Source organism: Trifolium pratense, linkage group LG3, assembly GCF_020283565.1.
Source record: "Trifolium pratense cultivar HEN17-A07 linkage group LG3, ARS_RC_1.1, whole genome shotgun sequence".
Taxonomy (NCBI): Eukaryota; Viridiplantae; Streptophyta; class Magnoliopsida; order Fabales; family Fabaceae; genus Trifolium; species Trifolium pratense.
The window spans coordinates 53,989,134-54,002,594 of NC_060061.1; the positions used below are offsets into that span (position 1 = coordinate 53,989,134).

Consider the following 13,461-nt stretch of genomic DNA (forward strand, 5'->3'; position numbering starts at 1 on the left):
TTGCTCAGTCAAAGGCAAAAACGTGGCAAAAAATCAGGGATTTGAAGGACACGTATTTTGACCGTTTAACAGAAAAGAATTCCGTTCAAGACTTGGTCTAAGCACATTTAACATGTGCGAATTAAGGGACACACATAAAAGAAATTTAAATTCAAAAATTTCTTTTTTTCATAGTATTAAAAAATTAATATATCACCCAAGCCCGGCCCGAGCCGAGCTGGCCGGTCGGCGGCGCGCGTGTGTGATATTCGACATTGTGTGTGGTCTCCCTTTCTTACAAAAGTGGGTACCCCAAGGGCACACCCTTGGTTGCCAACTTGTGATATATAAACACTACCAAGTGGTGTGATTTTTCCAATGTGGGACTCAAAGAGCCTTTTTTCAATTCACACTACACATGGTTCTTGCACTTGTGTTTATTTCAATACCAAGTTCCCTCCAAATTCTTCATCATGTTCCAACAGATTTGAGTTTGAAAGACCATAGTTATTGTTGTATTAAAGATTTGAGGGAATTAGTTGCTGGTGAAAAAGAATTTGCAAGCCTCGTAGTACACAGATTATTGGGATTTGCTGGATATTTTTCTCACAATGATCGAGAAATTATCCATTGGTACACCCTTTCTCTATCTCATTCTTTCTCCACATCTTTGTTGTCAAACAACCGATTATCCAAAAACCTTAAGGTGTTAGGATAGAGCCATATCAATGGTTTTATATTATTTCTAACACGCCTCCTCACGCAAGAGCCCACTTGGGCTTGAAGCGTGGATAATGCATAGGCCCACCTACCATATGCTTAAATTCCACTTTTTAATTAGAAAGTGAGGGGAGCGGGGATCGAACTCTAGACCACTTAGTCATAGAGGCTCTGATACCATGTCAAACAACCGATTATCCCAAAACCTTAAGGTGTTAGGATAGAGTCATATCAATGGTTTTATATTATTTCTACCATTTGTATTGGTGTTGGGCATTTTCATTGTTTATGCAAAAATATTGACATGGGTACAAGTATGGCATAATTACACTTCTTGGTGTTGTAAGTAAGTGGTAACATTGTTTTTAAGAATGTAATTGGTGAAAGAGGAAAGTCTTTTCATGTTAAACCATTTCATAATTAGCCCACTCTTTGCAGTGGTCTATCTAGCTGCTAAGTAAATTTCAGTATTAAATCTGTCTAGTGATGAGAGAATTGGTTGTACACTATATGTCATGGGTTCGATTCCCACTCATTTACAAAAAAAAATAGTAAATTTAGGTATTAATTTAGATTATTTAGAAAAATTCTAACTAATGCCTCCATGACACTAGTTAAAGAACTATATATGGTAACATTTTCTTAAAATTGTTCTCGTGAGCTTAACTCAATTGATAGAGATATTGCATGTATTATGCAGAAATCGGATTCGAACTTCGACACTCCACTTATTCACTTTTAAGATAAAATTTCTAACCACCAGACTACTGGAAAAAAAATTCTTATAACTTTTGTAATAAACTTTTAAAAGTATAAAAATGCTATTTTCTATATTATTTTTTTTTCCTTAACTAATACTACTTCAAGCCATAAGTTAGCACAAACCATAAAAAATATAAAAATATAGGTATAACATTTGTCAAAAAAAGTAAAATAAAGGGAGAATATTATTATTTATTTTTTAGTGAAAAAAAAATAAGCACCAAAAAGTAAAATTGGATACTCTAATTTTTTTTTGAAGTAAAATTGAGTAAGAAATTAAAATTGGCGCCCCTGTTGCGAAGAAGTGAGCTCCCCGTCGCTTACATAGAATGGCAACAGGCAGCTCCCGTCACTCACTCTGAAAACAATCGCAACTAAGAGACAGCAATCCACCGGAACCCTAATATCACCGTCACTTCAAGCGCCGCAGCCAATACCCACTCTTTCCTTAGATTGCATTGCAGAAATTCTTTCTAGACTTCCCCTGAAATTACTATTTCAACTTCGCTGTCAATGCAAGTTCTTCAATTCTTTATTCTCTAATCCCAATTTCGCAAGGCAACACCTTCGCTACTCAACCAAGTGCCACCATCTCATGGTAAGTTCTTCAAACTATAAAGGTAGGTTACTTTTCTTTGATTCCCCAATTGCCTCTGATTTTTCCACAAACTCTACTCTTTCCCCCACAAACATTACTTATCCTAAATGTTTACAAATTGGATATTGGGCTTGTAGCTCTTGCGACGGCATCCTTTGTTTAACCACCTGTAAGGGTTCTGCTGCTATTTTATGGAATCCTTCCCTTAGAACATTCAAGAGATTGCCTCGTTTGGTTAATAAACCGTCGTTATCGGCATATAGCTTTGGTTATGATCATTTCATTAACAAATATAAGGTTGTTGCTATGTCTTTCTTTAAGGACAAATGTGAAGTTAGGGTTCTTACTTTAGGTATGTATTCTTGGAGAAAGATACAAGACTTTCCATATTGTGGAGTGTTTTTTGGGTTGGGAATATTTGTGGGTGGCACTGTTAATTGGTTGCCAATTGATAATGTGAGTTCTTTGCATGTCATTGTTTCTCTTGATTTGAAGAAGGAGTCATATCAAAAGATTCAGCATCCTAATTTGGAGAACGATGATTGGACTTTGGGGGCGTTGAAGGATTGTTTGTGCATCTATGCAAGTAGTGGTAATAATAGGTTTTTAGATGTTTGGATTATGAATGAATATGGAAATAAAGAGTCTTGGACTAAATTATATTGTGTTCCTCATATGGGAAAGTGGGGTATATGTGACTGATAATGACCAACTGCTCATGGCCTTTTATGAGTTGGGATTGGGACAACTCAAATTGAAGTTGGTTGTTTACGATTCCAAAAATGGTACTTTTATGATTCCTGAGATTCAAAACCTCAATCGTCGGATGGCCATAAAAGTCTATATTGAGAGTCTATTGTCACCTTGTTCTTAATGTTAGATTGTAGATGATATGTTACTTTTTGTTTATGTTATTTATTTTATGTCGTGTTTGATTACTAGTGACTTGTTGACAATTGTTTGATTAATGGTTGATGGAAGGTTTAAAAGTTGTTGTTCACTTAATCACTTCAATTTATATTAGTTACGAGTTTTTGGTTTCTTATCATGCATTATATAAGTACTGCAGTTCACAAGCGCAAGACATGCTAAGTGATAAAATATTATATATTCAATTTCGCTAAAAACTAAAAAAGATGAATTTGCGAACAATCTCACAGCATTCAAGTTAATAGCATAGCTTAATGTCTACAAATATGACAAAACCTATAATTGATATAACAAGATTCAAGTGTCCGGAGTAGTCATGCCTCCGGATCTGCAACATTGATGACTCTAAACTCATTTAATCTGCACTGAATTTGGATTGAGGCGAATCTGCAAATCTGAACAAAACAAACATAGTACGAAGACGAGATTACAAACAAACTTCGCACTAAGACGGGATCAAACAACACCAAAGAAAGAAATCACAAAGGAAAAACTCAAATAAAAACTAAAATTATGTGCAAACCACTTATTTAATTGAAAAAGAAATAAAAAACGATCAACATGAGTGATTCTGGATTAAAATTGATCCTAAATCACCCCTCTCTAATGAATGAATTAAGAAAAAGAGAAAAAAAAGGGTTTGAAGAAGGTGTGGCGGCTGCTAAGAGGCAGGAACATGTGTTGTTATTGTTAACTTCGGTAGTTCTTAGAACTCCGGTATATTATTATATTAGTACTGTTTTTTGTCTCTACATGTTAATGGAAATCAGAAGCTACTAAGAAATTAACAGCAGAAGCATCAACACATTGGTTGCATAGTTTTTTTCTAATATTTTTGAAGCTCCTATAGATTATTAGCATCAACTGGAGAATACTTTTTTTTTTTTTCGTAATAATTATGAAATTGGTTCATCTTACAAAAAAAATTATTTTTGTAAAATCTATTTTTTTTATTGCATTTGTTACACAAAAGACCTCATTTTGATGTTTGCTTTAGACGTCATGGTTAGGAATGTTTAAATCCCGATCGAAAATTGATGTTAATAATTACTCTAGGGGTAGCCGGGTAGGGGGTCCCTAATCATAAGTACCTTTTATGAAGCTTTCTTTCGATTTTTTTAGATGTAATTTATTTTAAATACATTATAAACAAAGAACAATTAAGTAACAGACCCTTCACCATGTACATATTTATTTTAACGGGTTGATAAGTCTCACAATTTAATCAAATTAGAGGTGACATATTATTCTTTCAATGATGAAAATAAGGTTGTGCATAATAAAAGACTTGTCTCATTTATACATGTTAAACAAAACTTCTAATAATGGGATCGATCAATTTTGCAGCTTTAGAAATTGTTATTTTCCTATATATTAAATTTGTTTGATTACATTATTATTTCAACTACAAAATGGTTTGTTAAATCTGAAATCTACCATGAGATAGTGATTGACACTATATTGGGCTGCCACTCATGTTCTAATAAGAACATGACAGAGCTTTGGTTTAAGTTTCCATATTACAAAGACTTGAAATTTGTCATGAACATCTAACATCTTAGTGTCTTATAGTTCAAATAGAATTAAAGTGAGGGAACGTGCAATAGAATTAAAGAATGTGAGAGTGAAATGAATGATTGGAGTTTGAAAGACCATATCTTATGAATCATTTGAGTTTGAAGGACCATAGTTATTGTTGTATTAAGTTTGGGGTAAGTACACTTCATGGTGTTAAGAATGTGATTGGTGATTGGTGAAAGATGAAAAGTTTTTCAGTATTAAGTTGGATTATGTTTTAAAAAAACCTTTTCATCTTTCATGCTTAAACGATCTCCAATGATAGTACCTATTTCAATAAGAAATGATACCTATTAGGTACTACCATTAGAACAAAACACATTTTAGTACTAAATAGGTACCGCTTTTCAAATAAGCAATCTCTCTCTCATAGTACCTAAACGATTTTGTGGGATCCTTTTATAAAGATGTAGAGTTATTTGTGGGATCCGTATAGAATTTTTTAAGAGATACTGGATTGGAGAAATTGAGTGTTTTTAACAATCAAACTTTAAAACACGAAAGTCATTCTTTATATTTTTTTCATTCTCTTCATTGTTTTCTTTGTTTTTCTTAAGTTCTTTAACTGAGATTCAAATTTTGATTCACCACATTCATTTATGTTAGTAAATCTTCTAAACATTTGACTAACTTTTTTAAAGTCAGTCAAAAAAATATTTCAAGAATATATATTTACTTATATTTCAATTAGAAAGTATACTAAGAGTTGTATAAAAAGGTAAAAAATATATATATGTTTTTTAAAAAAAAACACAATTCAACTTTATTTATTTTGGTAAATCATATAAATAATTTAAATTAGTATTTTATGTTAACTTTAAAAACAACCCAGTCAAAATTAATTTTAAGAAAGTAAATTTAGTAAATTTTGATTTGAAAATAAGACGAATATTGACCGGATATTTTTTATTTTATTTATAAAAAGTTGTTCATTTTGAAAGACCGGAACATATTCATATCGAGCGAGACGAGTGATCAACGACACCCATTCTTCTCAATCAATGATGGAAAAAATTTCTGTTGTCAACCTCGTCCCGATCATAACGCTAGCCTCACTCTATTTCGATGACTCGCTTCTTCCCATTCTTCCATTAGATCTCATTGAAGAAATTTTTTGTAGACTACCCGTAAAGCTCTTGCTACAACTCCGGTGTGTCTGTAAGTCATGGAAGTCTCTAATCTCCGATCCCAAATTCGCTAAAAAGCACCTTAGCTTGTCAACCACGCGCCACCTCTACTATCTAAGCTACTCTGACCCCTTAGACAAATACATTTTCACGTCCTACCCACTCCACCCTATTTTCACTAACATATCGGTTAACTTTACGCGACTCGAGTTTCCTCCGCATAATTACGATGGAAATTATAATCCAAACACTTCGGATTATTATGTCGTTGGCTGTTGTAATGGCATCCTTTGTCTTGCCGATGATGTTGAAGGCTTCATTATATTGTGGAATCCTTTTATTGAAAAAATTAAGGAATTGCCCCCTTTTCAAAAACAACAAAATTTGTATCATGGGCATATGACATATGGCTTTGGCTTTGATTATCTTACTGATAATTACAAGGTGGTTGTTTTATGCTACTATATACATGATGATAATCATGTCGAAAAAATGGAAGTGAAGATTCATGTTTTGGGGACTAATATTTGGAAAAACATTCAAGAGTTCCCTTGTGATGTTCTTCCTATTGACAAATCAGGACATTTTGTGGGTGGTGCAATTAATTGGTTGGTTTCTAAAGTTTCAAGTAGTAAACGTACAATTGTTTCTTGTAATTTAAGGAATGAGTCTTATCAAGAAATTTTGCCGCCTAATTATGAAAATCAAGAAGTATGTTATTGGCATTTGGGTGTGTTGAGGGATTGTTTGTGCTTGATTTGCGGTGACGATGTTTGGCTTATGAAAGAATATGGAAATAAAGATTCTTGGACTAAATTGTTCACTATTCCTTACATTCAAGATCCTCGTTCATCCTATGGCTTTACCAAAGTAGTAAATATCTTTGAGGATCACCAAGTGTTGCTGGAGTATATAGAGGATGAGACTTCGATGAGGAAGTCGATTGTTTACGATTTTAAGAATAACATTTTTAAGTTTACCGAATTTGAAAGTACCCCAGAAGTCTACGTTGAGAGTTTGATATCACCTTGTTTTTAATTCTAAGACATGGATGTATTGCTATGTTGCTTGAGCATGAGATTGAGATCTAATGGCAACCTATATACATTCCATTTATATTATTTGGTTTTGATGTAGTTCTCAATCATGCGTTGGATTATATATTTTTTGGTTTTATTTTATAAGATAAAAAATAATAAGATTGAGAAGTTTTGTTGAAATATTTGCGATGAGATGCACGAATTTCAAAATGAATGAACTGAAGATATACAATTTTATCATGCAAGTGGATCTTAATTAATAAAGATTATACAGATTTGCAATGTTCTAGAAGTGTAAAAAAAAAAAACCACTTAAACATCAGGGCCATTGTCACTTAGGGGTGTTTGTTTCAATGTTATAAAAATGATTCCCATGAATATGGAAGTTACAAAAATGGGTTTCCATGTTTGTTTTAAAGTTAGGAAATTAATTTTTTCTCACAATTATATATATTTTTAAATAAATAGATGTTGACAATATCCTGTAAGAAACTTTACGAGAAGGAATCCGTTCTCAAGTAAACCCGATGTATGCAAATTAAATCTTCTTAAAAACTATTGTATTTATTTTAGAAGTTACTTAATGTTAGAACTGATTTTTGACTATCAATCGTTAGTTGATTCAGTGGTGATTGACGCTAAACTTAGTAGGGAGGACCACGGTTCGATCGCCGCAACTGCGATCGGGAGGGGGCTGAAATCACTTGATGTCAGAATTGACCCTGAATCAAATTAAACTTGTGGTAAAAGAAAAAAAAACTGACTTCCAACATGATTACAGACTTGCAAAGTGCTGTTTTTTCACGTGTTGTTACTAACTTAAATGATTGGCGCCCTGTTCATATCATAGGAGGAGAAATGAAGGAAAGGCATGTGGATAGGGAACACAAATGGAAGAAACCTAGTAAGTATAACATTGATGCCTCATTCTCTCCTACTCTTAATCGAGTTGGCATCGAAATTTGTATTCGTGATGAATTCGGAATTTATGTGTCAGCTAAATATGATCAATACTCACCTATATGTGATGTTAGGACCGGTGAAGCGCTTGGTTTACTATTGGCACTCAAGTGGGTATATGGTTTGAATCTAGGCCCGGTAGATTTTGAGTTGGATTCCAAGTTAGTGGTGGACAACTTTCATTCAAATAAAAAGGATGTTACCGAATTCGGTGAGATTATTGCTCATTGTAGAAGACTTTTCTCTCTTTTTTATAATAACTCCAGTGTTGAGTTTATTCGGAGACAAGCAAATGAGGTTGCTCATTGATTAGCAAAGGCGGCCACATATATAGCTAGTCCCCAAATTTTGGTTGATATATCAAATTGTATTACACGCTTATTAATTAATGAAAGGTGACTACTTCTCTACCCTCACATAAATTGAGGGCATATGCCCTATGCTGATGTGGCATGAGGTGTCACCAATCAAATTCAACCACATGTATTTAAATTAAATATAACTAATTTTTTACCACAAAGTAATTTTAGCTATTTTATTTTTAAATTAATTATAATTTAAGTGTTATATTCTATTAATTTAGATTTTGGTCCTTCTGCATTTACAAAATCACAAAATCACAAAAGATTTTGGTCCTTCAACCACATGTTCTTCCTCTGTTTTGTTAGAGAGAATCACAAAATTCCTCTTCGAGTGTCACCGTCACGCCGTCACGCCGTCACGCTCTCACGCTCGCCGTCGTTGTTCTCGTGAGATCAACTCTTCACGTGTGCGACGCTTTTCTCTTCTCCGACTGAACAATAACACGTAACTCTCTCTCTCTCTCTCTCCCTCTCCCTCTCTTCTCTCGCTTTTCTCTTTGTTGTTTTTGAAGCACGATAGTTAGGATTTCTTAATAATTTGGAGTTTTTTTCATCTGAATCTAATTATATTTAATTGATTGATTGATAATGCAATTGAAACTATAAATAATTGATTTGGTTTGGAACGGCAAATGTTAGTAAATTGTCAGATTTGTTAGATGTTTGTGGCGAGTGGGATTTTAACCCTGCTCCTATATCTCACTCTCCCAAATCAGACCAACCTTGATGGCCATAATCTGGGTTAGGGTTACTAACTTACTATATATCCCTTGCTATTATTACTTTGTTGAGTTGTGTAACCATAATCTGAATTAGGATTGCTTGAATCTAGTAACATAAATGAAGTTGCTGCTGGTGTTGTTGATGCCATAGCTGGTATAATCAATATAGTAACTTGTGTCTATAACAATTTTTTGTTTGTTTTGTAGGCTATAATTTAAAAATGTCTACATATAGTGAAACAACGGTGCATCTAGAATGTGATACAGATGATGAAGTAGAAATTAATAGCGGTAATGACTTGTGCAGTCAGCAAGGGAATGAGAACTCCAATGATTACAAATGTATCAGTGATTTGACAGATGATGATATAAGGGGTATGGAATTCAGCACAGAGACAGAAGCTACATCATTTTACAAATTGTATGCACATTTCCATGGGTTTGCTGTAAGAAAGGATGATGTAAAACGTGATCGTGAAAAGAAGATTTATATGCGTCAATTACTTTGCAATAAAGCGGGTACTAGCACTGGTAATATGAGGCCAACTACTCGAACTGGTTGTGAAGCGAAACTTCGACTACTCTATGATGTTGATTGTAAAAAATTTAGAGTTTCTGTTTTCAACCCTACTCACAACCATGATTTAACTCCTGAACGTTTTGTTCATTTGATTCCTAACTATCGTAAATTGACTGAGGCGGATAAACAAGTTGTTAATGGCTTTATTTCCAGGGTAAGGCTGATGGTGATGCATCATTTTTTTCAGAGTTTAGTTTTACAGATGATGGACGCCTAGAAAATATTTTTTGGGCAGATGCTACCAGTAGGTTTGACTATGAGTGTTTTGGCGACGTCGTTGCTTTTGATCATTGAATGCTTGTTTTTATACGTTATATATTGATTGCTGATTGAATGCTTGTTAGAATTAATTTGATCATTGAATGCTTGTTTTTATACGTTATATATTGATTCTAAAATATCAATGTTATTGAATACAAAAACAAAAAATATCAATGTTATTGAGTAAAAAAAAATATCAATGTTTTTTTTTGGTACATAAAAATATCAATGTTAATAGTAAAAAAAAAAGAAATATCAATGTTATAGCTCGAAAAAATAAACAACAAAGGAAAAACAAAATCTCTAATTTAAATATACAATTTTATTTGTACATCTATTACTAATATATTAATATCGATTACCACTAAATTTATTAATTTATCCTTATTAAAAAACTATTTTAAATATCCGTGCTTTCACATGGGTCTATTGACTTTTATTTTTTGTTTATAAAAAAAATTGTTTATGTTTCTTTTATCTTTTTGATGAAAAATATTGTTTACATTTTTTTATAGAGTATTTTTTTTTATTCTATAATTTTTTTTATTGACTAAACTTTCTATAATTTTTTTCCTATTTTTATGGATAAAATGTTCTATTTTGTTTCTATCTATTTGTTCCTATTTTTAAGCATATCATCTAAAAAAAGAATATAAGATATAAGATAAATACAAAAAAAAAATTATGGATAGATTATTCCTCTTTTGTTTCTAAGAAAGAATTTATATAGAAACAATATAAGATAAAATACAAGAAAAAAATATAACATAAATACAAAAAAAAATAAATTATCTGGTTAAAAATATAAACAAAACAGAGCAATCTATAGTAACAAAAATAACAACAAAACAAATTAGTACGATCAACCAAAATTAGGTTAAGTAATTACCTTTCTTTTAGTTCAAATGAACTATTTATATTGTTACGTGTGGTCAGCTAAACCTTAAACAAGTTCGAGAGTTAGTTAATCTTCCTGAAATAGTCGAACCTTTTCATTTTGATCGGGTAAATTTCAGGTAGACCGCACTTTCTTTTAGTTCAAATGAACTTTCTTAAACAAGTTCGACGATGGTCCGAACTTTCTTTTAGTTCAAATGAACTATTTATATTGTTACGTGTGGTCAGCTAAACCCTAAACAAGTTCGAGAGTTAGTTAATCTTCCTAAAATAGTCGAACCTTTTCATTTTGATCGGGTAAATTTCAGGTAGACCGCACTTTCTTTTAGTTCAAATGAACTTTCTTAAACAAGTTCGACGATGGTCCGAACTTTCTTTTAGTTCAAATGAACTATTTATATTGTTACGTGTGGTCAGCTAAACCCTAAACAAGTTCGAGAGTTAGTTAATCTTCCTGAAATAGTCGAACCTTTTCATTTTGATCGGGTAAATTTCAGGTAGACCGCACTTTCTTTTAGTTCAAATGAACTTTCTTAAACAAGTTCGACGATGGTCCGAACTTTCTTTTAGTTCAAATGAACTATTTATATTATTACTTGTGATCAGCTAAACCCTAAACAAGTTCGAGAGTTAGTTAATCTTCCTGAAATAGTCGAACATTTTCATTTTGATCGGGTAAATTTCAGGTAGACCGCACTTTCTTTTAGTTCAAATGAACTTTCTTAAACAAGTTCGACGATGGTCCGAACTTTCTTTTAGTTCAAATGAACTATTTATATTGTTACGTGTGGTCAGCTAAACCCTAAACAAGTTCGAGAGTTAGTTAATCTTCCTAAAATAGTCGAACCTTTTCATTTTGATCGGGTAAATTTCAGGTAGACCGCACTTTCTTTTAGTTCAAATGAACTTTCTTAAACAAGTTCGACGATGGTCCGAACTTTCTTTTAGTTCAAATGAACTATTTATATTATTACTTGTGATCAGCTAAACCCTAAACCCTAAACAAGTTCAAAAGTTAAATAAATATATTTTTATAGATGGTTCAACAAATTTTTAATCTCTAAAAATTTTAACCAATAAATTTAAAACTAAATAAATAAAATTAAAAAATATTTTAAAACATTGCCAATCAATAGGGATGGCAATTTGACCCATACCTAGAGGGTACCCGCAAAAATTACCCACAACGGGTAGGGTAAAAACCCGCAAAAATTATATGATATTTTATAATTGATCAATTTATTTTTAGTAAAAATGCGGGTAACGGGTACGGGTATGGGTACCTAGGTACCCATAGGGTATGGGGACGGGGGCAAAAGTTGTTACCCACGCGGGTATGGGGATGGGTACGAGTATTTTTTCAATCTGCGGGTATGGGGATGGGTACTATAGTACCCTACCCATACCCTACCCATTGTCATCCCTACCAATCAACAAACATATTAAAAAGTAACAATATGCTAAAAAAAAAAAAAATTTGTCATCAAAAGTTTCAAACGTTCTCTATTTCCTTTTTTGGAAAGGAAAAAAAATCTTTTTTATTTATTAATAATTATTGAATTAATTTGAATCAACAATAATATGGTAATCATTATTTAATTATATTCCTTTTTAGTCAACAATCATCAATCAAATTCTTTTAAGTCAATGGCTAAATAAGTGGATCAATTTTCTTGATTGCATTCTCTTAATTTCATTCTGTCTTCTGCAAACTATTTTGTTTTCAATTTTTTTCCGATATGGACAACCAAAAAAAACGAAAACAAAATGACGAATCACATTCTGTGACATCTCTTTAGCAATTCTCTTTAGCAATTCGTGTTAACAACGGATTCTCCAAAAGAAAGCATGATGAAGGGATATCGAAAAAGGTTTATGGGGAATGCTGATTTTATTTCAAAGGTAATTGTCATGTATACATAACACTTACAAATTCAATTTTATCTCCCTAACTACGAAACTAATATTTTGATTATAATTAGATATTTGTACCAATACATGATAAGGAAAATTTTCATTGGTTCCTTCTCGTAATTGATGTTGATACAAAAGAATTAGTCTATCTAGACTCATATCAAAGTCCGACAACCGTTGACAAGCGCAAGTCAGCTATAAAAAAATTGGTACGAAAAATACTGTGTTTTTATAGTTTTAATCTTTTAATGTCAACCTTTATGGGAAATCACTAAAAATAAAAATCATGTTTTGTAGAGTCGGTTTATGGAAGAATGGTTGATGGATCCCTCTTTCTATGATCTCCAAACTACTCGTGGACCAAAAATATCCGAGTTTAAAATTGCCGCTCCAAGCGGCTATGGAAGTCAAGGACAAGACTCGTAAGATACCAATATTTTTGTTTATTAATTTTGTTTTATTTGCTTAGCTTGTACCGATAAATTTGTATTATGTTTAGGAATGATTGTGCGATTTGGGTGATTAAATGGATGACGCAAAAGGGAACTGATGGATACAAGATTAAAGTATGAATTTTTTTTTATTTTTTCTCAATATAGTTCAGTTTCATCACATTATATGAAATGGACACTATTGACTTTTCCATTATTGTGCTAACAGGTGGATGAAGGCTCAAGACTACAAACTGCACTGCAATTGATAATGCATCCTTACAATAAAGAAAGGAAATTGATCTTGAACAATTCGTTGAAGTGCAAACATAAAGCAAAGTAGTTTCATTTTCTAGAGATATCTTATTTTAGAACTCAGACTTTCTTTCAAGTTTTTTGTACTTGTTATATAATTTTCTGAGACTACCGATTATTTTCGCTTTATTTGGTTGTGCTTCTATTTAGTTTTATCTTCAATTTGCATATGATGTACCAGATATTATGTTCAAAATTTTAAGAGGTATCATGGTTTTGCTTTTGATTCAAGATATGATGTACTAGATATGGTTATAATGAATGTTGTTTACGGACGGATTTTCA

At 32.3% G+C, this 13,461-nt stretch overlaps 3 protein-coding genes and 1 pseudogene across 3 annotated transcripts; all 4 read left to right on the forward strand.

Annotated features, from left to right (window-relative positions):
* The first annotated feature begins 1,303 nt into the window (after window positions 1-1,303).
* LOC123915420 lies at window positions 1,304-2,946 on the forward strand (annotated as a pseudogene).
* Window positions 2,947-5,571: 2,625 nt separating this feature from the next.
* LOC123915421 (F-box/kelch-repeat protein At3g23880-like) lies at window positions 5,572-6,732 on the forward strand. The gene has a single exon (XM_045966533.1). It carries the CDS (start codon window positions 5,572-5,574, stop codon window positions 6,730-6,732), a length of 1,161 nt encoding a protein of 386 aa, XP_045822489.1.
* A 1,572-nt stretch (window positions 6,733-8,304) lies between these two features.
* Window positions 8,305-9,575, forward strand: LOC123915422 (protein FAR1-RELATED SEQUENCE 5-like). The gene is made up of 2 exons (XM_045966534.1): window positions 8,305-8,501; window positions 8,986-9,575. Exon 2 carries the CDS (start codon window positions 9,000-9,002, stop codon window positions 9,573-9,575), a length of 576 nt encoding a protein of 191 aa, XP_045822490.1. The 5' UTR covers window positions 8,305-8,501; window positions 8,986-8,999.
* A 2,742-nt stretch (window positions 9,576-12,317) lies between these two features.
* LOC123917899 lies at window positions 12,318-13,407 on the forward strand. Its single transcript, XM_045969811.1, has 5 exons — window positions 12,318-12,418; window positions 12,499-12,639; window positions 12,728-12,852; window positions 12,930-12,996; window positions 13,091-13,407. The coding sequence occupies exons 1-5, from the start codon at window positions 12,365-12,367 to the stop codon at window positions 13,202-13,204; spliced, it is 501 nt and encodes a 166-aa protein (XP_045825767.1). The 5' UTR covers window positions 12,318-12,364; the 3' UTR covers window positions 13,205-13,407.
* The last annotated feature ends 54 nt before the right edge of the window (window positions 13,408-13,461 follow it).

Excerpts from the sequence above, each read along its gene's own strand:
- LOC123915421 (XM_045966533.1), top strand. The coding sequence starts at position 5,572 with ATGGAAAAAATTTCTGTTGTCAACCTCGTCCCGATCATAACGCTAGCC.
- LOC123915422 (XM_045966534.1), top strand. The coding sequence starts at position 9,000 with ATGTCTACATATAGTGAAACAACGGTGCATCTAGAATGTGATACAGAT.
- LOC123917899 (XM_045969811.1), top strand. The coding sequence starts at position 12,365 with ATGATGAAGGGATATCGAAAAAGGTTTATGGGGAATGCTGATTTTATT. Across the intron at positions 12,419-12,498 it reads ATGCTGATTTTATTTCAAAG|ATATTTGTACCAATACATGA; the intron begins GTAATTGTCATG and ends GATTATAATTAG. Across the intron at positions 12,853-12,929 it reads GGAAGTCAAGGACAAGACTC|GAATGATTGTGCGATTTGGG; the intron begins GTAAGATACCAA and ends TATTATGTTTAG.